Source organism: Anopheles stephensi, chromosome 2 (assembly GCF_013141755.1).
Source record: "Anopheles stephensi strain Indian chromosome 2, UCI_ANSTEP_V1.0, whole genome shotgun sequence".
NCBI classification, from domain to species: domain Eukaryota; kingdom Metazoa; phylum Arthropoda; class Insecta; order Diptera; family Culicidae; genus Anopheles; species Anopheles stephensi.
This window is the reverse complement of record NC_050202.1, coordinates 52,381,777-52,397,257: the sequence shown is the minus strand read 5'-3', so window position 1 is coordinate 52,397,257 and position 15,481 is coordinate 52,381,777. Positions and strand designations below refer to the sequence as shown.

General features: G+C 44.6%; 1 protein-coding gene across 1 annotated transcript in view; it reads right to left on the bottom strand.

Annotated features, from left to right (window-relative positions):
- Positions 1-9,730: 9,730 nt before the first annotated feature.
- The window catches only part of LOC118502702, a 66,493-nt gene continuing 60,742 nt past the window's right edge, over positions 9,731-15,481 (bottom strand). The window contains exon 4 of the mRNA XM_036035236.1: positions 9,731-15,124. Coding sequence (XP_035891129.1) covers positions 14,061-15,124 — 1,064 coding nt within the window. The 3' untranslated portion in view covers positions 9,731-14,060. The remainder of the gene's footprint in view (positions 15,125-15,481) is intronic.

The window sequence follows — 15,481 nt, the reverse complement described above, 5'->3', positions numbered from 1 at the left end:
TTCTGTTTCACTGCTGCTTTTTTTTCGGAGAGTAGTCAAAATTTCCCTCAGCACTGGCAAGCCGGGCCGCTTCATTGAAAAGTGTTCCGCGCAATGTACGTTCCATTTTCGGCACAACTCTTTATTGGGTCCCGCCGCTTTTGATAGGCTTTTGTGGGCACGTGGGCTCGTTTGCCACACTGTGCTGTGACTGTGCAGCCACTCGAAATGTCAAACTGATGTAATATACCGCTTGCCAACAAGGGGTGGGCTCGGGCTGATACTGGGTGGTCGGTCGGTCTGGCTGTATATAGTTTTTCGTCGTCGTCGTCGTGCACATTCTCGGGCACAAAAATACGTGTGCTCGGGTGTGCTACCGGGTGGCAACCTCCAGGCAGGAAACGACAAATGTTCCATTTTCATATGGTTCTCAATTCAATGGAGGCAAATTTGAATTTTTATGAAAATTGGCTTCCTTCCTGCCGTCATCATCATCTTTATGGTTTCCACCGGCGGTGTTTGTCGTTAAAGTGGTGCGGCCCGGTTTTGAAGGGCACCCCGTTGGGTTAAAAAAAAACACACACACACGTCGAGCAAACCGGAGCATAGACCTCGCGGATGGGAAGACCTGGGGTTTTCGGATATTTAGTCATACCGAAGCATAAATCTGCACCGTATGTAAAAGTTGCACAACGAACCTCGGTGGAAGAGTATTTTCACCATTTGTTTAGCCATTAACCATTCGTGTGCCGGGGATGGGGATGTAGAGTGAGCGGAGGGTGAGCTGTGGGGAAGGGGTAGGAAATAGAGAAAATAATTTCGAAATTATCCCCCGGAAAGCCATTAGTCTCCGGGTGCTCTGGGCAAAACGAAGGACACGTTCGTCGCTCGAAGTTGCTTGGCGCTTGGTGCGTTTTGGCATTCGCAGGTGGTGAGGATTTGGCCCCGTACACGGTACGGTCGTAGTCAGCACTGGCAAAGCGTGGTGAAGATAAATCAAAAACATATTCCACCAGGGATCCTTCACTGGTTTCGTTGGAGCTTTGTCGCTCTCTACGCAGCGGGGTCAACTCAACGAATCCGGACGGACGGACCAAATGGGACGACTCTAATAAACCGGGAACTCTCCCAGCGGTCATTTTGGGAGTACTCTATCTATAAATTAGAACCGATAACTGTAGCCGAGAGATAATTATTTGTACGTCCACCTGTGCTTCCTGGCAAACTGGAAAGGTGGAAATGTCGCTGCCCTTAAATACGCACCCCGGGACTGAAATCGTTTAGCCATCTTCTTGCCAAAAGAATAAAATTAAACGATGATGAGGGAGAGAGAGAGAGAGAAAGATAGAGAGAGAGATGGCCTTCCTCGTTAATGAATGTCGGGTGCCGGAAGTCAGTACCGGATGTTGAGCGGCCCTCACGACTGATCGTTGCTGGAAATGGAAACTCTACGTAATATCCATTAGCAAGATCCTGGGTGTGCTGCTTACCAGAGAATGTGTCCCCATTATGCAAAGCAAGAAAGATGACCTGGTAGCTCGCCAGCACCCACAACGTGCAGGACTTTCGCCAAGAACCTCTCAAACCGACATGACAAACACGAAGCACAGTCGTTTGTTTTAATGGCACTCAAGGATTAAAGACACCCCGTAGAGTCGCCCCCGTTTCAGTGGGTTTGGTCATTTGTATTGAATCTTGGAAGAAGATGACGGTGAAGGGAAAAACAGCGATACACCCTCCCCTCCCCCCCCCCTACCCTTAAAGGAGACAAATGGTGGTAAGCTTCTCGATAAGCTTGGCCGGAACAGTAGCCACATGGCCGACACATACCGACTCGGCGCTTGGTGCTCGCAGATAATCGATGTTGATTGTTGCATTTAGCTGGGCGATTAGTTTGGGAGCAAATTTGACACCATCAGGGAAGGATTTCACGATGTGGAATTGATATATTCGATAGGAAGGTCTGACAAAGGAACCAGCTTTTGGCCTGGTGGATAAGCGCGAAATGAGAGAGTTTCTTAATTGATCGTATTGTGATATCTTCGTTTAATTGGATGATTTGATATTTTCTTGTGTGCGTTTGTGTTGTGTGGGTTAAGGGATTCGTTGGTCGTACGTGCCGTGTCTATATAAATCTGTTAATGGGAAAGGAAATGAAACAACCCCTGTTGAGCCCCGGGGACGGTTCAACACACTTAATTGGAGTTTTAATGAGTAAATATAGAATTCGTTGTGTTATGTCCTTTTGCACCTTACTCCAAAACTTTAAAGATAAAGCACTGGAGGATATAGAGTGTGGTCTTCAATTTGGCTAAAAGACAGTTACAGGCATAGTTAATGGATAGAAAAACAACCCTGATCGGTACACAAACCTCTTGATTAGAGTTGTGAGCAAGGAACTTTTTACTAGCTTACGCCTAAGAATATGGAGTCGTTTTTTGTTACCTTTTGATGGCAAAATTGTTAATGAGTTGGTCCTAATGACAACAACATATTTCTTAGTGAACTCATCTATAATGGCTTCGTCGATATTTACGGCATGAGTGGCTTAGAAATGAGAAGCAATTAGAAGTACTTACTGCATCGCTGGATGCCCTGGTTCTCTTCACTAGTTGTTATTAAGACCAAAATCACAGCTCAATTGTTGTAAAGGCAACTGTTAGCGAATGATCTTATCTCCAATAAAACCTTGACTCAATCATATCTTTTAGGAGAAAGAAAATTCCCTTGCAGGTACCTTAAGTCACAGCAAACGTTTGATACGAGGACATGAAATGAACAAAAAGAGTATCTTAACTACCGTCGAATGAATATCTGTCGAATATGAATACCTTGTCGTACTGCTGCCATCCAACTGCGCATCCAGTTGAGAACATGCCGAACGATGTAGCTTCCAGAAGAACCAGACATGAATTATGTTTCAAGCATTTCTCTGAAAGAATAGCACAAAACTGTGCAGTTCTCTTCGAATGCTGCTTGTTTATATAACATTTGGACAGTTTTGTAGAGCCTCTTCTATGCAAATTCCTCTTAGTAATTTATGCTGAAAGGAGAATAACTCAACAGCAGATGCATAGACTTATCTTTATCATTAAAACTGCTGTACTGTGCATGAAATAAGACGGAGTATTGACAACTGTGCTTAGGATTAGATATTTACCAACTTTGCAGTTTAAATTGTGAGAGGTTTTTACTATCTACTTATAAAGTGCTTCTTGTTATAACATTCTGACAGAAACACAGAGCCCGAAAACTCGCCCTTTTGATTACTTGGAGTTCCGATTGACAGTCCATTCTTCCAAAAGCCCGCTTTGTTAACAACTGTAAAGCTCAGGGTACAGCTGGAACAATAACTAAATGTATAATAACTACATATGCTACAGTGTTTTTTCAGCTCAATCTTGACTTAAGCTCGTCGTACAAATATACTTGTTGCAAACTCTCTGAGGTTTGTTCGGAGACACTTTCAGTTTTTCTGCAAGAAGCTCCACTGCATTTGTCCAGAAATTTGCATACTTCTATGAGTTTGTTTGTCCGCTTCTACCACATTTATTAAAAATTGCTGAATCTTTAAATACATTTCAGTATATAAAATTCAGATAATAGAACTCATCAACATTACCACTGTATGGATAAAAACATTCTGTAATGCAATTTGCATAACTCCAGGCGTGTAAGAATGATCATCAGTTAAGGGTAAAAAGGTATTCTAAATACAAAAGGCCAAAAGGTTCTACATTTGCAGTAACGTAATAAATTTGCTGTAAAACCACCCTACAACGATTCTATAAATTGCGTTAAAATATCCAAATAAAAAATATGTGTCTCTCTATAATAACAGCAATGCAACAACAGAAGCAACATTTTCATAATAATATGCACCATTTACGGTACTCGAAACAAGCTTCACCAGCTACAGAAGTCAACCAGGCACCACTGCCGGCGGCACGAAAAGCTCTTTAGAGCGGTATCTATTTCCATGCATTCCCACGGTGCTCGGCACTGCAATTGCAAACACTTTCGACACCGATACGGACCGCGTTTGAAGTCATAACGAACCCGAACGAACACACCATTGCTTCGAGTGGAAAGTAGGAAAAAAAAGCCACTGCACTCGCAGCCAGCTGGTAAAGTTTCAAAGCTTTTAATCTTTGCGTCGCGTACCCCAAACGACGCCCAAATTTCCACCATGCGTCCAGCTCGTGGACGGGAAGTTGAAAGTTTTCTCGCTTCATTCGCGCGCGCGAACCGAACAAAACTTCTCGAAGCGTTTTCTGTGGCATCTGGATGAAAGTGGTGTCGGGAGAGAGAGAGAGAGAGAGTGTGTCTCGGTAGGAAAGTGATAAAATCCCTTTCAGCGGAAGCCATTGCCCTTGGGGCTGGAGAAGCTTTTTGCCCGGGCTGCGGTTATGGAGCAGCTCGAGTGGTAGAATTTTAATTTTTATTAATCTTTCGTTCGCCTCTGGGCAACGTCTGCGTTCCTGGGGGTGGTTGGGGATGTTGAAGCATCTGGTGGAATGGTGGATATGTTTTTTTTCGCTCTACGAGATACTTGGCGATTTTAGCGCACAGCCAAAACCGAACCGAGCCAATGGGGACTCCTGTTGGGAGCGGGGAACTGCAGGGAAATTAAAAACGGTCCTAATGTATTCCCGTGTTCCTGTTCGCTTGACAGTCAAACGCCGAGGTATGGAGAGATGGAGAGAGAGAAAGAAAAAGGGAAGGAAAAGTTGAGGTTTTGCTGTTGCCGGGCAAGTGTCTCATTATGGCCTCAGGTTTTCCTTCGTTAGGTACGACGGTCTGCGTCCTGTTGGACGAAGGACGATTCTAGTTAGTTTTCTTCAAAGCAAAAGCGTCGGCAGTGAGTAAACAACTCTTGACCGTTCGGTCATCCGGGTAATGGTGTGCCAGTTCTAGGAAAATACTCCTACACACGAGCCTAGATAAAATGAGATCCCGACCGTTGCTCCCATGTTTATGCCGGACGGCTAGCTTAAGTGTGTGAACGCTTGTGCCTGTCTGCGTTGGCCAAGTCATGTGAAACGGCCAAGCTTACGGATGATTAAAATTCAAGAAGGCACCAGCATATTTTTAGTCTCGATCCTGAAAGCTCCGTCAACGTGCCATGATCTACACGGTTCATAAATCAAGGGCCTACTAATGCCATGAATAAATGCATTAGCACACTGCCCCGGCACATTCACAGCGGAACGAAGAAAACAATGCTTTTCGAATGCACTAAAAGCTTCGGCGAAGAGCGAAGGTCCATTTTTCATCTTTAAACCCTTTCATGCTGTTCCTGTTCGTTAGTATTGCTAGTTGGTGTTGGTTGAAGGCTGATTTTGTGTAAAACGTTTGTATCCACAACTGATTCTGCAGCTTTCCAACAGGTTTGTAATGAGAACGTAAGCTGTAGAATGGTCCTTTTCTCTGTGGCTCTACAATCTAAGGAGATGTTGGCCTACCACTACTGACTTCCTTGACTTTACTGAACAGTAAGTAATATTTAGTTAGAAATTGATAAATGTTCCAGCCAAGATTTGGCACAAAAACCTGATGTGTTATGGACAAAGACCTTCGCTTCGGTCCCATTTGAGATGTAGAATGCCCGATTATGGCTAAATAAAACAACTTCAGGATATGAGCTAAAGTTATTGATACATTTTGATCAAATTGAGTGAGAATTGATTGATGCAATAAGCTCTTTGGTATACTGGCCAAGCTTACCAGGATTGTAAGAACGACAGAGACCAGCATTACATATCAGGAGAAGGTCGAAGGAAAACTCCTAGGGCCCATAGCTACCACCAAGTGTCTGCGCCAGGGAGATAAGCTTGCCTGTTTTATTTTCAATCTGTCGCTAGAGATCTCTGTATCTCTGGTTCTCACATACACCTCTGATACACCATCTTACTTACTTTCTTATCAGGCGCTACAACGGCTTTTCGGTCTTGGCCTGCTGCAACAATCCTCGATACCGCTCATGGTTTAGCGCCGTCGTCTGCCAATCCGTTATCCCGGCCGTTCTGGCGGACGCATCAACGCCATCACTCCATCTCAATTTGGGCCTACCACGCCTCCTCTGTCCGCGTGGACGGCCTAAGGGGACTTTACGGGCTGGGTCGTCCGGTGTCATTCTCATGACGTGACCAGCGCACCGGAGCCTGGCGAGTCTAATTCACTGCACGATGGTGAGATCATCGTACAGCCCGTAGAGCTCGTCAATGTAGCGGCTTGTGAGTGTCTCCCTCTCGAACGCGGCTAAGAGAGCTTTGTCAGTTTTGGACAGAGTCCATGTCCCTCTGAGACATCACCTCTATCCAAAACTGACCAAACCCTCTTGGTCGCGTTCGTGAAAAAGGTTCTTAGAAGGATTTTTGGATTTTATGTGTGCTAGGATAATAGAGGAGCCATTAAAAAGGATGAACACTATGAACCATTCGGTGATTTTGTCATTTCCGAGCAAAATAAATTCACCTGGTTCCATTGAGCTGCTCATGTCATGAGAATGTCACCGGTCGACCTAGGCCGTAAAGTGCTTTTAGGCCGTCCACATGGACCTAGGACGAGTGGTAAGCCCAAATTGAGGTGAAGTGATGGCGTTGATGAGTAAGCCGGAACGACCTGGATAATTGATTGGCAGACGACGGCGCTAGATCGTGAGAGTTATCAAGGATAGTTGCAGCAAGCCAACATCACGAAGCGGTTTTTGCGCCTGATAAATAAGTACGTAAGTTAAACACAAATATAATCATCAACAGTTGCCAGCTGTCTTGAGTTGTTAAGCCTTAGATTATCGACAATATTATTTGAACCGCTTTTTGTACAACATTGGTTATGGTATTATCTGCACTCCGTGGACAATTTGATGAGGTATCCTAAAACAAACTGTGTGAAATCCAAAAAGAATCAGAACACCATACAACCACAAGTTAATCTGTATATCCACCAAAGAAATTAATATAATAAATCATGAACATTGATTAGTAGACCTAGCTAGTTATCCTTAGAATTTAAATCATATTTTCAGCATGAGTTGCTCTTATTGAGGTTCAACAGCAACTATTCCTGATTTCCACAACAATACTCATCCCACCAAAAGCCCGAAGTGCAGTGATATGAATCATAATGCCTCAACAAACCAGGTTCCTGACTTCTGACGGCTAAATACCACAAAAACCGGACACTGAACACCAACGCGCTCAAAGTCTTAAGCTCTCGAACGGTGAATAACCATACTCCCTCTCTCCTCACTGCAGATGTCAAATAATTCTCGGAATTAAATAAAACTTCCCCACCCTGGTTCGTGTTTCTAAATCTAAGTTGTACCACTAACTGACCACTCGGAGCAAAAGCCTAATCTGCCCCCCACCTCCAGGATGCACCGTTCCTGCGAGCTGTGGTTTTCAAATCGCTCACAATGCGTGCCTCAGGAATAGTTTCGGAAAGGATGAGTCCGGTTTCCGGCACTGGTCTTCGCTGGAGGAAGTTTCATTTCCTTCTCGACATCTCGTTTGGGGCCTCGACTCGTGACACGTTGTACGGTTGTTGGGGTTCGGAAACATGCGATACGAAATAAAACTGTTTTAGCAACAGCAGCAACTGTCGCCATCGATTATGGGCAGCGGTTGGGGGGCGTGGTGTGCAGGAGGTCGATCGAACACCATGACACAGTCTCCAGCGAGCTATAGCAAGTGTTGGCCACACTTGCTTCACAATATCCGCAGTGGAGCGTTTATTTTTTACCATCGAGATGGGAATCCGACAAGATGGCCGACCCCTCGAACCGTTGGGTAGGGGTTTGAGTGCGGTATCAGAGCTAAGAATACACTGAGTCAGTGAGATTAAACTTTTCACCAACTTTCTTTCTATGTCCTCTTCGCGTTTGTGTGTGTGCGTGTGTTTCATATCTTCCATATGGCGGTACGTTCTTGTGCGTTCTTTGTGCAATGTGCTCACTGCCCAATCTCATCCGTGGGTGGCTGTCGACTTCGGTGCGAAACTCCGGCGGTGTTGGTGTTAGTGATGAGGACTTTTTCCCACGACCCAAAGTTCGCACCGGCGTTCCCACTCTTGTTGAAGGTTTATTTCTTTTCTGGGCTGATCTTTGTTTTGTTTTGCTTTTTTTCTTGGGTTGTGTATCCTTTTTTCCGTTTTTCCCATCCTTCCGGGTCCGATTTAAACCCTCGTAGCATTGATGTGCTTGTGCGTGTGTTCCCCATTCGTACAACCTGCCTGGGAATGAAATCACAAGATAAGCCTACAGGTAGATAACGGTGTCGTGTCAGAATCAAGGGCAAAATGGCAAGAATGAACGGGAACTTCTAAAGGGAAAATGTCGGGGTGTGTGTTGGGGCGAAAAAGCGTTGATTGAAAATCGCATCGAAGCGAAACGGTTTTTGGTGGGTGAAGACGAAGATATGGCGACCTACGCCATATCTAGATCCAGCGCCAGTTGCCTCCGAGATGTGATTGCTTGACGAAGCGTACTGTACCGGTTTGCTGGTGTGCGGTTGGTCCCAACACAAAATATGTCTGCGGTTGATGGGATGATGGTACGGTTCACCGCCACCACTGGCCAAACACGGATCCAGCAGCAGAAGTTGGCCCTGATTTCGAAGCAAAAGGGATAGCTTAAACACACTTTCCGCGATAAGGATATGTCGTAGGGTAGGGTTGAAAGCTCATGTGAACAGCCGCTAGCAAAGGCACGGGGAACCCGCAGTGGCCCAGCATTCCTACCGTAGACTTGAAACGTGCATGGAAACAGCTGGTCGGAAAATAATGCTTATCGGCACCCGTATGGCAATTAGAGGCAGTTGATAACAATGCGCGCCACAAATCAGCATACGTGCCACATAATTCAGGCTTAATTGCCGTGTAATTAGATGACTAATTGATGCGTTGAAAATATTCCAAACCTACACATGTGATACACGCGCCCGATCGCACCGCGCCCCGAACACTGATAGCAGAAGTTGGAAGCTGAAATGGGAATTTATCACCATTCGGTGGAAATGCAATATTCGAGGCAATTATCTACGAACACGTCTATTTGCTGGGGAAAGTTAACTCGTTATACCTTTTAATAGACACTCCATTTAAAAGTAATGCGCTAATAAATCAGTGCTTTCTGTGAACTTACCTACGATGGCTCGGATGTATCGATGTTCGGTAAAGGTGACTTACTTACCTGATCAGCTTTTCGTTGAAGCTAAATATCCTCAAAGTTGCAAGTGTGAGGTTTTCCGACTAAAAATTCTTTATGGTTTCCGTTATTGAGACACTTTTTCCGTTATTGAGACAGCGTTTTCTTCCGAGGATTCAATCGTTTGATGGTGTACCGCAGGTGATTCAATAAATCAATTGCATACCTTTAGGCGCTAGTTATTCAGCAAAATGTTAAACTTATGTACAGCAGCTACCCGTTAAATGGTAATGTATGGGACCGAACTCTTTGACGTGTATCGGGGAGTTACTGTATTTTAAAGAAAAAAGTTGAAATAAAATAAAATTAGACCGTCAAATATTCTGGTGAAGGAGTACCTAAGTGGTCGACATTCGCGTCGACATAACATTTCTTAGATGACAACTGATCGTTTCACCAAGAATTTCCTTCAAGCTGTTGGCAGCTCATGAAAACGTGTTTGTTGTTAGTAAAACATTTAAATACTGAAATAAAATATAACAATTAATAACCACAAAAAACAAATCCACAGTTTTCTCACAAACATGCAATGTCGGCCAAACGCTTGAAAGCAAGTTTTTCCATACTCCTTTATTTCTATCTTATTGTTCCTTTGCCATTTGTTGTTCTCTTAGATTTTTTTTTGTCCGGTGTTTGTATGTGTGTATGTGTGTCCTTATTGGGAAATTGTTCTTTATTATTTCTGTTTTGTAAATGATCTTTATTGTGGTGAAAACTAGGTGCTGGATGATATTTTCACATTTGCTGGTAATTTGTCAAAACCGTACGACGCTTGCAGGAATTAGGTTTTGTGCGTAGGAAGAGCTGGGCGTTTTGCTTGAATTGGTAAGAATTGCTTGCCTTACTTTGAACATATTATGAAGCTGTCTTTGTTGAATATTCTCAATTAAGAGGTTTCTCTGCAAACTAATGAGAATGTCCGATTTTATTTGACATTTTGATCACTGAGCAAACACACTAGGAATATCTCGAAAGCAATTAAAGTCCGAAAATTATCCAGCAGGTAATTTAAAAACCTCGAAACTAGAGTTATTATAGGGGAGTTATATCAACTCTCTGTGTCAGTATAGCGTCGCAAGATCTTGATCTTATGTTTAAGAGATCATCCTTTCTTTAGCCACTCCCTTACGTGGACCAGTTTGTGTATTGTTGTGTGTTTACGTGTGCGTGTATGTGTGTCTATCTTTTCATTCCCTCTTCGGAAAGATCCATTTTAAACGTCACCTATTAAAGCATAGATAGGGAGGGGGGAGCCATTTCTTTTCTTCTTTGTTTTTTTTTACTTGTATTTGCGGAGCATAAACAATACAACAAGTCTACGAATAGTTTCGGATAGAACGCGTGCAAACCCGTGCTGGGGCGCCTAGTCTGACACCCGGTTCTATCTAGCTGCCGATGTGATGGTCGGAGAGAAACCATATAAGTTGGTTTGAAGGAAAACGAAACGCGTCGGCATGATGTCCTCTGCATCCTCTTAAGTTGCGATGACGCTGTAGCCTGTTAGCCTGATAACGACTTCCATCTGCATCAGTGTGCGTGTCGTTTGTGATTTGCACCGTACGAAACCATGCCCGGGGAAAGGTAGGAGTAAAAGTGTAAAAAATGTCTTACCTTTCTCCAGGGCACTGCAAAGGTACGTACGTACGTGCGAGCTTGAGAAAGGACGCCCCTCCGTGTGTGTGTGTGTGAGTATTTGCGGGTGTATGCGTGAGTGTACAGCTGTATGTGCATAAACCTAGCCTAATACTGTAAGCCGACTAGTGTCCGGGTGCGCACAGTTTTGAGCCTGCTAAACTATACAGTGCGCCATGCATGCGGCCGAGTCCTTTGCGGACTCAAAAACTGCACAAACCAAACGAAACGATCTTACTTGCCCTTAACTAACTGACAGCTGTTAGCCCTACCTTAGCCCTAGGCTGTCAGTGTATGCTGATTTGGGGACTTTGGGATTTATTCTGTACGTCAATAGTATTCTTTTTTATACATACACACACACGTACACGTACCTTTTGGAGGGGGGGGGGGGGAACTGGAAAGTTTTTCTTAAAGTCTAGTTACTTTTGCTTGCTGGCCAACAGATGGCGCTTTTTGCTTTCCCTTAGTAGTGAGTAGCTTTCCCACTGTTTTTATTCTGTTTTTTCCTTCCTTTATCGGTCGGATTGTTCTGTCTCTTGCACTGTACACAGTCCCGACACCAAGCTGATAGTGGTTTCTCACAGCTTCTTTTTCTACTTCTTCTTCTTCTTCTTCTTCTTCTTCTTCTTCTTCTTCTTCTTGTGTTCTCTATGCTCTTTTAACTTACCACGATCTTCGATCCTTCTTCGTTACCGTTAGAAAATTGACTATAACTTGTTTCTTGTATTACTTTTCCCTCCTACCGGTTCCGGGTGGATGTTCTTCTCGGCCGCCATTTTGTTTTCTTTGTTTGCTTGTTTTGTGGTTAACTGTGAAGCTTACCGCGCTGTTTACTTGTTGTAGTTTTATGTTGTGTGCGTGTGATGCGTGTGCTCGGTGTATTTTAAACAGTTGCTTAGCGTTTTGTCTTCTCGCGTTTGCTGGGGATTTCTCGTTTGTTTTGCTCAACAAGTGCTCTTAGGCTCGTAGTGTTTTGTTTTAGATTATGCTCATATACTTCTTCCATCCGCTTTATAGCAACACTCAATGCGCGCAGTGACCGGGATGGCGATCGATGGTATCCGTTCGGGGGTGTCCGACATCGAGCAATGTTTACGGTTGTCGGCTTGAATTTTGTCCTTGTCCTATTTGTGTCCGAAAAACCATTTGTTCCATTCTTTTTCCTAAAGACCGTGCCACTCTATACTGCTGGTGCTCGTTTTACAATAAGTAACCATAAAACAAAGCAAAAAAAAAAGGAGTCAATGAATTTCTCTACTTCGACGACAATCACATCAAGCAGAATCGGATGGGAAAATAAAGCAAATCATGCTGGGAACATATCCGATTGCGCCGGGGTTTTCTTCTGCTTCTTTCGTACGTCGGTGGCAGCATCACGCCCTTCCCCTTCCCGTGGCCTTCCGCCATATAAGATATTGTCATTTTCTATTGCTTATGTGTTTTCATAGAAAACTTACGTTAACATTTCACTGTTGCGCATCGGAAACTGCGGTGTCCCAAGCTGCTTTATTGGGCAGGTCAGCGATCGTTCTTATGATCGTTGCAGAAAGCAAAAAGCAAAGCAGGAATTGCATGGGGAATTAATTTTTAGCCCAAAAAAAAAACACTAACAAAGGATACTAAACTCCACTGCCTTTTTTGGGTCGTTCCCGTGGATTCTTTTCCATTAACCACAGCGCCAGGACTTACGGTCTTTTCACTACAAGGTGTCTTCGCTATTAAAAAACGTGTTTTAAAATGTTTATTATTGTCATGATTTTGTTTGTTTTTTTCTCTTTCTTGCTTCGTTTGTGCATTAAAGTTTTTTAAGACTACCGTGCTGGGTGTTTGGTGCCAGGCGAACATGCGTTCGGGCGGGAGGGCTAAAATTCAAGCTTACCGAGGCTTCTCTCGGTCGACAACCGTGTCGATGAGTGGGCGAGTGAGCTGGTGTGTGAGTGTGTGTGGGGATGGTGAAGAAAGCAGCATCGCTAGCATCGTCCTCTAGCAAAAAGCATCGCTAAAAATGCTTTCCCCAGAAGAAAAGTCTGCCCATCAATGGCCGTCTGCCCGACATACAGCATCATGGCCAAGTGAAATTGAAGCTGTTACGTTCGCCATCGGCTTGATATGTTATTAGCTTGTTTGTAATTGGTTGGTTGGTTAGTGGTTAAGAGATGTTGATAATTTTTAGCCGCTTAATACAGCCATCGATGCTCTGGTAACCCATCGCGCTCAAGGAAACATCACCGCCGATGTCGACGAAATCGGATAAGCCAAACGGTGCACTGCCATACGGTTGTGTGTGTGTGTTTTTTTGTAATTAATTTGTCATTTTGTCTTACTTGGTAACGAGTTCTGCTTCACCCCTCCATGTCCCAAAAATTTGTAGATTAGTTTTGGGGTTTAGTAATTGCATAAGTGCGTATTTAACATTTTGTATTGATTTTTTTGTCGGTTGCTTTTTGTTTTGAAATGTGTGGTTTTTATGTTTTTTTTTTCTTGTTTTATAATCCTTTTTCCACATCTGGTTGTTTTTTGTTTTGCGTTTTTTCCTCTTCATTTGTTTTTGTTTTGTTTTTGTTTTTCCCCAGCCCCAACATTCCCTCTGTGAGCATATTCGTAATCATCCGTCTCCTGCACTTCGGTAAATATATATTGTCTTCGTCTTCTGCTTGTGTTCACAATGCTTTGCTTTTTCTTCTTCTGTTTTGCTTTGTTTTTTTTTTTTTGTTGGTTTTACATAATTGTCTGCCACACATGCACACACGCGTTATGTGTGTTTGCCAACCTTGACCGTCCGTTTCTCGTTGTCGAGTGGACCCTTATGGTTGCCCCTGTCGTGGTGCAGTGTGTGCGATGCCCAGCCCTGAACCCAGCGCGATCACACTCGATCGATAGCAACTCATCGTCAGCCCTAGTCTTTGGCGAAAAACGGAACTCCGGGTGCCATCAAGCGTGAGGACGCACCACCTGCGTCCTGTCAGCGATATTGCTGCCAGCAAGAACCAAGAGTCGAATAGAGAGAGAGAGAGATAGAGAAAGAGAGCGAGGAAGCCAGAAAGACAGTGAGATTGAAAACGAAGATTGAATATAGTGCCAAGTGTTATGAAAACACTAATCTGTCAACTATGTCGACTATGTCGACTTTGCATAGTTAAGGAAGAAGCGCTAACCAAAAGAAAACCCATCATGCAAAGAAGGGCCACAGAGTAAGCAGACTAGGTGAAGGGTAGACAGAGTTTTTAGTTCTCGATTCTTAAGGCATCGGCTGGTGATTCAGTAGATTGTTGTTGACATGGTTAGTGCCACCATTACTCGCCGGCCGACGCTTCGGTGGTGCACTGAGTCGCCGATCCGTAATCGCCACAAACGGCAAACGCTGGCGCTTCAACCGACCGTACCCGGGCCCACCGACCGGCTGGGGAGACGCGACCCGATGATACACGAACTGGCCGGCCCGGGACGACAGCTTGTAGTTCGGATGGTGTCCATCGCCCGGATGTCCTCCGCTGGAAATGGTTGGCCGACCGTACAGGAGATGCGGACCAGCGCCACCACCTCCACCACCGTCGTCAAAATCGTCGTGGTCGGCCGCGTGCTTCTTGTCGTAGATGATGTGGATGCCCTCGCCGGGCAGTGCGTTCGAGTGTATCGTCGAGGATTGGATCGTTTCCTGGATGTAGTTGCGCTGCAGGCCCTGGGCCTTCGCCTGGTTCGGACGCTGCTCCTCAAACAGGTCCTCCTCCATCCAGTGAGGATTTTTCCTGCGATGGTACTTGCGCTCCCGGTGCTTGTGCGCACTGTAGTCGGACAGGGGCGCGATCGTACCCTCAAGCAGATCGATCAGCTGCTTGTTGCGCCGGTTGTACTTCTTGATGTACGGTGGGATGTTGTCCGGTTTGCTTTCCGTCTTGAGCGAGGTCATCACCTTGTCGAAGTTGGGCCACTTCTCCTGACTGCTGTGCCCGTTCAGATGTGCCATAATGTCGTCGTTCGTTTCGAGCTTGTTGGAGTTTTCGTAGTAATTGATCTGGCCCTGATAGTCGGGCTTTAGGTCCTGCATCTTCTTCCAGCGCTCACGCTCCCGTTCCAGCATCTTGCGGCGATAGTAGTCGTGGTGAAAGTTATGGTACGGTTGATGGTACAGTCCACCGCGGTGGTGGTGCGTGTGCTTGAAGTTCTTGTGCTTCTTGTACAGCTTCAAGCGGTACGATTTGGCCTTCTTTTCCATCTGCTCGAACAGTTCGTTTTCACCTTCGTCCTGACCGGTGGCAATCGCTGCGCTTGGTTGCGTTGGTTTCCGTGTTGAGATATTATTGTCTATAGGAGGGAAAGGATTCAGAGAGGAAGATATAGCATCTTGTTGTGTATGCACTATATACTAAGTATTTGATACGATATGATCACTGAGAGTGAATGAATTACCACCTAGAGAGCGCTAATTACTAAATTTGACAGAAACTATATCAGTCCCAGACATTTACTGAGTCTTGTTTGAATACTTGCTGACTGATGATCTCTTGAAGATGTCTCTCAGCGCCCAGTATATCACACTCAAACTTATTTACTTATAATAAACTGTATCTCTATTTCTGAACCTATCAGTTGAGTGAGTTATTGCTCCAGAAACCGCCACTTTCTCTACATGTGACTGAACTTTGCCAGGTAAAACATATC